This window comes from Colias croceus, chromosome 10 (genome assembly GCF_905220415.1).
Source record: "Colias croceus chromosome 10, ilColCroc2.1".
NCBI classification, from domain to species: Eukaryota; Metazoa; Arthropoda; class Insecta; order Lepidoptera; family Pieridae; genus Colias; species Colias croceus.
In genome coordinates this window covers 1958049-1966552 of record NC_059546.1, presented here as the reverse complement: position 1 = coordinate 1966552, position 8504 = coordinate 1958049, and the positions used below count along the sequence as shown (strand labels likewise).

Below are 8504 nucleotides of genomic sequence, written 5' to 3'. Positions count from 1 at the left end.
CATAGACACAATACACAGCACACAACAAATAGACGAGGCAATAGACAGTTACACACAAGCAATCACACAGACATGCAGAGACACTATGCCGACCAAAAAACACACACAAAAATTCAATTTGTCTTGGTGGAATGATGAGCTCGCGCAGATGAAAAAGGAAGTTGCCATGAGGAGACGCAGGATCCGAAACGCAGCACCTGTTCGCAGAAACCGCGTTGTTGGATTGTATCTTGAACAAAAGGAGAAGTATGAAAAGGCTGTGAAAGATGCGCAATGTGAGAGCTGGAAGGAGTTTTGCCGGAAACAGGATAGAGAGGGGGTCTGGGAGGGCATCTACAGGGTGCTGAACAGAGCCACTAGGAGAGAGGAGGATCTGCCCCTTACGAAGGGTGGTGAAACCCTCGACGCCCGAAGCTCTGCAGAACTGTTGGCGGAGACTTTCTACCCCGTGGACTTGGAGAGTGGTGAAAGTGAGGAACATCGTCTGACGCGCCTGCGGGCGGAGTCCTTGGACACCGAACCGCCGATGGGTCCGGACGATCCTCCTTTCATCATGGAGGAGTTGAAGGGAGCCGTTAGGTCCTTCAATCCCAAGAAGGCCCCCGGGGCGGATGGCCTCACGGCCGACATCTGCCAGCACGCTGTAGATTGTAACCCGGAGTGGTTCCTTGCGCTGTTGAACAGGTGCCTCACTGTCGCCTACTTCCCCAAACAGTGGAAGTGGGCGACTGTGGTGGTCCTGAGAAAGCCGGGCAGGGAATCATACCGGGTACCGAAAGCCTATCGACCGATCGGTCTCTTACCTGTTCTCGGCAAAATCTTCGAAAAGATGTTGGTCGCCCGACTCAGGTTCTACTTGCTGCCCAAAATAAGCCCCCACCAGTATGGTTTCATGCCACAGAGGAGCACCGAGGACGCCCTCTATAGACTGGTGAACCATATCAGAAATAAGAGGGAGGAGAAGAAGGTTTCTGTTGTGGTTTCGCTAGACATAGAGGGAGCTTTCGACAGCGCCTGGTGGCCAGCCATAAAGGTGCGGTTGGCCGAAGTTGGGTGTCCGGTGAACATGAGGCGGGTGATTAGCAGCTACCTGAGTGAAAGGGGAGTGAATGTAAGGTATGCAGGTGTGGAAGTAAGTAGAGAGACCAACAAGGGGTGCGTACAGGGGTCCATAGGTGGACCGCTCCTGTGGGTTCTCTTGTTGGATCCCCTGCTGTGGATGTTAGAGGAGATGGAAGTGTTCTGTCAGGCGTTTGCCGACGACATAGTGTTAGTGTTTGATGGAGATACGGGTTTAGAAGTAGAGGTCAAGGCAAACCGCATATTAGCAAAAATTGACGAATGGGGTGTCAGAAATAAGCTGAAATTCGCGCCACACAAGACATGTGCCCTGCTCTCGACACGAAAACTAAAATATGACAAGCCACGACTTACAATGGGGAGTGTGGACATCCAATATTACGATAATGTTAAGATACTGGGCCTTATTATTGACGGCGGCCTGACATTCAACGACCATGTCGGGAGCGTTTGCAAGAAGGCAATCGCCCGCTAAAAACTGTTAGCGAGAGCAGCCAGAGTAAGTTGGGGGCTTAACCCCCAAGTAGTTAAGACCATATATATCGCCGTTATAGAACCGACTATCTTGTATGCATCAGCAGCGTGGGCACCCACAGCGGAAAGGATGGGGGTCCGAAAGAGGCTCAACACCGTGCAACGAGGTTTTGCCTTGAAGATCTGCAGAGCATATCGGACTGTCTCTCTGAACTCTGCGTTGCTGTTGGCTGGGATACTCCCTCTTGATCTCAGAATACTCGAAGCTTCGAGGCTTTATGAGATCAGGAAGGGCGTGTCGCACCCGGCGGTGATGAGGGACAGGGAGGTGGAACGAATGGCACCCGCGATTGAGGACCCACATCCGGCAGAGCAGGTAGAGCTGGGGTTCGTCTTGGTAGATGAGGGCACCTATGCCGACGTGGTTGACAGCCACGTCCATAGGATCTATACGGACGGCAGCAAGATTGAGGGTCGAGTCGGAGCCGCCCTTTCTGTATGGGAAGGTGCGATCGAGACAAAGGCCATCAAGCTTGCGTTGTCGCCGTATTGTACCGTCTATCAGGCTGAGCTCCTTGCGCTCAAAAGAGCAGTAGATATAGCCTGCAAGAGTGGAGCGGCAAAGGTCGGTGTCCTCAGCGACTCCAGATCGGCACTCCAGGCGGTCACCCTGAGTTCCCCTCATCCCCTGGCTGTGCAAACACGGGCGGCCCTCCGAAAAGCTGCATTGCAGAGGCGGGAGGTCTCCCTGTTTTGGATCAAGGCGCACGCAGGGCTGAAGGGGAACGAACGGGCAGACGAGTTAGCCAGGGGGGCCGCTCTGGGGTTGAGGAGGAAACCGGATTACGATCTGTGTCCTGTTTCATTCGTCAAGCGTATCTTGAGACAGGATACGATTGGCGAATGGGATAGGAGATACGAAGTAGGAGGAACGGCCGGAGTCACGAAGCTCTTTTTCCCAAGCGCTGCTGCTGCATACAAAGTAGTCGGAAAAATAGACATCACACACCACACCACACAAGTACTGACTGGTCACGGCGGATTCGCCTTCTACTTGAACAGATTCAAGCTGAAGGAGAATCCGTCGTGTCTATGTCAGCCCGGAGTAGAGGAGACGGTTCCTCACCTGTTACTCGAGTGCCCAATTTTTGCAAGCAATAGATATGCTATTGAGCAAAAATTGGGCATGGCGATGACGGGTGAGAATCTGCCTTCCGCCCTGGGGGACAAGTGTAGGGATACTTTCTTTAAATATTGTAAATATATTGTAGAAGTAGTCAATAAGCGAAACAATGGCGTGTGATGTGATTCTGTGATATTAGTATTAGGATAGTTTCAACTTTTGTAGCATTTATTTTATTTACCCAGTATTTTAATATTTTTGACTTTGTATTTGTAATATTTTTAATTTAGTAATAATTCTATTTTTAATTTATTATGTGGCTGAAAATTGTGTTTTGTAAACAAAAAAAAAAAAAAATAAATAAAATAAAATAAAAAAAAAATGAAAATAATGTCTCTGGACAATATTCCAGAGGTGGCGCGAACACCCTGTGATGGCGGGTGCCTTTATAAAAAAAAAAAAAAAAAAAAAAAATCAGCGACATGGAAGGGACAAAGCAAAAAGTGACTTACTCGTAGAACAACGAATAGTGTTGATATAGGGTAAAAACCTGTGACATTTTACCTTGCATTTAGTATTAGGTCATTTATCTTGGCTGGAGTAGAGTTTCTTGCAAAATCTTAAGGATTTGTTACAATATATTATGGTTTTATGGTCAATTACCTCGACTGATCATAAATGTTTTGGTTTTATTTGTCTCTAAAGTCCAACTAAAGTTAGTATATTTTTTAAAGAAGTGAACGGAATTACTTAAAATACTGTATTGTAATTTGACACAATTATTTTAAACAACTAAACTACACACAAATTATGTTCTATAAAAAAATACCTACATTCAAAACTCTCCACTTTAATAGAAATTGCATAACTGATTACTCAACCTTTTTAAAAACATCAAAAACAACGCCGATTACAAATCCTGGTTAACGCGGCAGTTTCAAAGTTCCCAAATTGATAACAACATGTCTTTCGTACACAAAATTCGCAAAGATACAGATAACACACGTGTTTATTAACTTTTATCCGCATGTACTTGAGGTAACGTTACTTGAAAAGTTTCGGATATAAGAGGCTGGCTTTACTAAGTTATGTTTAATAGAATGAACACGGATCATATACACTATCATTTCTAAATACAGTGTGGGCCCTGGAGGGAAAGTACTTGAAATATGTACTGGAGATAGCAGATTTTGCTGTAAGGAAACATTCCTTTATATTTTAAAAGAACATTCAAAGATTTTTGAAAATGCACTCATTTGATTCGACCGGGAATCGAACTAAAAATAAATAAAATTTGTTTATATTATTTCAACAATTTGTAGAAAAATCCCATGTTGCATCATTAGTGGTAACGAAAAAATAATATAATTAGTTCTACAGTTTTTATTACCTCAATCCGAATATCCCAACACTTTTCTTAATAATGCTTTACAGAAACTAATTACATCTGGGAGTTGAAATCCCATATCCATGGCATTGAAGACGTTAGATTTAAAGTCTCTAAGTCGGGTGTTCTTTTCAAAAGTATTGAATTAAAAAGGTTATTTATTTTGGTCCTTCCACCACCACCAAAGACGTAAACTTAACTTAATTGATTAAAAAATATCTTACGACCTATTCTCGGAAAACTATATCATCTTATTTTTTCACCATGAGCATACATAGACCGTACCTAATACCAATAAAAGACTTAAATCACAAAAAATATTTTGAATCTATAAAAATAAGAAAAATATTTTAGTGTGGCATTCTACTATACGTATGTCGGTAAAGGAATACTTATAATTTATTACCAACATGCAATGCAAATTTAGATTACGATCTACATCCCTCATGTTCGTTATATACCTACATACAAAACTTACATACAATTTTTTAAGTAGTACAAATACAAGCATTAGAATTTTAATATATATCTACTTAATAATAAAAAAATGCTCCATTCCCATTTTTGGCTAGTATTATTTAGTAGAAATATCTATACATATAATAAATCTGTAGAAGGGTCAATTCTGTACATTGAAAATATTGAAAAAATAAATACCAGGGGGTGTTACTGGATCGATACCAAACCCATATATGTGATTAAAAAAATTTTTGTCTGTCTGTCTGTCTGTCTGTCTGTCTGTATGTGAAGGCATCACGTGAAAACTAGCGGTTCGATTTCGATGAAACTTGGTATAATTATACCTTATTATCCTTAGCGTAAAATAGGATACTTTTTATCCTGGAAAAATACGTAGAAAAAAATTAATCTTAATTTTTCAGTTTTATCCATAGACGTTGTTCCGTAGAACCGCGAACACACGTTGCGTATTATTATAGGCCTAGCTAGTATTTGGGTCCAATAGATATTTATAAGATGTCATTGTCAGAGGTACTCAAAATGGAGAAATAAGCCATCCACGCGAAGACCGACATCCACGCGGACGGAGTCGCGGGTGGAAGCTAGTACCTAATATTTATCAAAACGGCTCAACCGACTTTGCATTCTCCTCTGTGTGATTTATAAAGATTAGACCTTATAGAATACTACTTATCAAATTTGAATAAAATTGGAGGAAAATAAGCAATGGACATTGGTATAATAATACAGTCACGTAATAAGTGCAATGAAGTCATGGGTTAAAAGCTAGTGAAACGTAAAGTAAAATGCATTAGCAAGAGGTAACAATACAAAATATATCATCATCATCATCATCATCATCATCATCAGCCCATATACGTTCCCACTGCTGGGACACGGGCCTCCTATGAGGGTACAGGCCATAATCCACCACGCTGGCCAAGTGCGTGTTGGCGGATGACACATGTCGTCGAACTTTTTAATTCTTCGACATGTCGGTTTCCTCACGATGTTTTCCTTCACCGTTCGAGCAGTGGTGATGTTACAACATGCGCAGATAAATTGAAAAATCAATTTATTTCCTGCGCGCTCGCCTGGTCTCGAACCCCGGACTTATCGATTCGAAGTCCGAGGTCTCACCACTGAGCCACCACTGCTCTTATAAACAAAATATATAACCAATATTATTCGTACAATATGCTTGGTTTATTCATTTTATTTATAAGAACCACCGCATTAAAGTTTGAACTAATGCAATGCTCTCAATTGGTATAATTTAAAAGAGCACGGTTCTTCTCCATAGATACTGCTTTCCGAATCGGTGGTAAATGTTAAAAATATGTAATGACGATTCAAAAATGCTTCTAGACGAAGTCTTATTGAGTGAATAAATGTTTGAGTTTGAGTTTATTTTATCGAATAAAATATTAATTATGTTGTTTAAACTTGAAAGTTCATGGCGTAAAATGTGGCATATAAAAGTCTATAAGGTATACTTCATCTTTATACATTGTGTTTTTTGTTATACAAACCTTGAAAAATGATATAAAACATTTAATTAAACATATTTTGCGTAAGTACAAAGTTTTGTTAAAAAAAAACAATCTGTGTGTTCTTAGGCATCATTTGGCTAAGACGTAAGACTCTTAGAATAAACAATAGTTGTGAAACTTAACTATAATAACTTCCATTTAGATCTAAACTTTTGCCCGTTGTTTACAATTCCACTTGGTTTTAAAAGCAAATATCTAGTAAGTAAATTTTCCTTATGCAGGAAATTTACACCGGCTAAATTAAGACGAGCCAGTTCTGCATTTGATTTGTGTTAGTGTAAGAAGAAGAAGAAATAAAATATTACAACTTTATCCTTTAATGTAACGAATACGCGGTACACAATGTTTCTTTGGAGTTTCAAATGTTTTTAATTGTTAAATATTAAGTACAATATGTATTTCAAATTAAAAGCATAATGAATTAAAAAAAGCTTAACACAAAAACCGGTAATTCGCCCACACATTTTGTATTCAATCTTATTTTTATACATTCCAAATATGTTGTTATCCCTTACCACAAATGAAGGGTTTTGTCTCATTACGAAAACTCGCAAGTTAAGTAATTTTCAGTTTGTAAAGGTCTAATCAAGCGGAGCAAATGTATTGTGTGGTCGTGTATTTTAATATCAACAAATCTTACTTGTAATCATTTCTTGAAGGTTATTTACCAAGCGTGAATTTTCATTTTAATTATATCGGAGAAGGTATAGTTTAAGACTAAAAAATACTCAAATTATTTAAATGTTTAGAGGTAAACACATAATATAATATAACAGGTCATGTACACTAAACATAGATAATACATTTTTTTATTTGTTATTTTCATTTCACTAACCGCAATTTTTCATTTAATTTATCCATCCGAAGATAAGAGAGCCACAAAAAATATTGTGTATATTCTATGAGCATACATAGACCGTACCTAATACCAATAAAAGACTTAAATCACAAAAAATATTTTGAATCTATAAAAATAAGAAAAATATTTTAGTGTGGCATTCTACTATACGTATGTCGGTAAAGGAATACTTATAATTTATTACCAACATGCAATGCAAATTTAGATTACGATCTACATCCCTCATGTTCGTTATATACCTACATACAAAACTTACATACAATTTTTTAAGTAGTACAAATACAAGCATTAGAATTTTAATATATATCTACTTAATAATAAAAAAATGCTCCATTCCCATTTTTGGCTAGTATTATTTAGTAGAAATATCTATACATATAATAAATCTGTAGAAGGGTCAATTCTGTACATTGAAAATATTGAAAAAATAAATACCAGGGGGTGTTACTGGATCGATACCAAACCCATATATGTGATTAAAAAAATTTTTGTCTGTCTGTCTGTCTGTCTGTCTGTCTGTATGTGAAGGCATCACGTGAAAACTAGCGGTTCGATTTCGATGAAACTTGGTATAATTATACCTTATTATCCTTAGCGTAAAATAGGATACTTTTTATCCTGGAAAAATACGTAGAAAAAAATTAATCTTAATTTTTCAGTTTTATCCATAGACGTTGTTCCGTAGAACCGCGAACACACGTTGCGTATTATTATAGGCCTAGCTAGTATTTGGGTCCAATAGATATTTATAAGATGTCATTGTCAGAGGTACTCAAAATGGAGAAATAAGCCATCCACGCGAAGACCGACATCCACGCGGACGGAGTCGCGGGTGGAAGCTAGTACCTAATATTTATCAAAACGGCTCAACCGACTTTGCATTCTCCTCTGTGTGATTTATAAAGATTAGACCTTATAGAATACTACTTATCAAATTTGAATAAAATTGGAGGAAAATAAGCAATGGACATTGGTATAATAATACAGTCACGTAATAAGTGCAATGAAGTCATGGGTTAAAAGCTAGTGAAACGTAAAGTAAAATGCATTAGCAAGAGGTAACAATACAAAATATATCATCATCATCATCATCATCATCATCATCAGCCCATATACGTTCCCACTGCTGGGACACGGGCCTCCTATGAGGGTACAGGCCATAATCCACCACGCTGGCCAAGTGCGTGTTGGCGGATGACACATGTCGTCGAACTTTTTAATTCTTCGACATGTCGGTTTCCTCACGATGTTTTCCTTCACCGTTCGAGCAGTGGTGATGTTACAACATGCGCAGATAAATTGAAAAATCAATTTATTTCCTGCGCGCTCGCCTGGTCTCGAACCCCGGACTTATCGATTCGAAGTCCGAGGTCTCACCACTGAGCCACCACTGCTCTTATAAACAAAATATATAACCAATATTATTCGTACAATATGCTTGGTTTATTCATTTTATTTATAAGAACCACCGCATTAAAGTTTGAACTAATGCAATGCTCTCAATTGGTATAATTTAAAAGAGCACGGTTCTTCTCCATAGATACTGCTTTCCGAATCGGTGGTAAATGT

At 39.0% G+C, this 8504-nt stretch overlaps 1 protein-coding gene across 1 annotated transcript; it reads left to right on the top strand.

Annotated features, from left to right (window-relative positions):
- The first annotated feature begins 1684 nt into the window (after window positions 1-1684).
- LOC123695183 lies at window positions 1685-2857 on the top strand. The gene has a single exon (XM_045640944.1). The coding sequence runs from the start codon at window positions 1685-1687 to the stop codon at window positions 2855-2857; it is 1173 nt and encodes a 390-aa protein (XP_045496900.1).
- Window positions 2858-8504: the final 5647 nt, after the last annotated feature.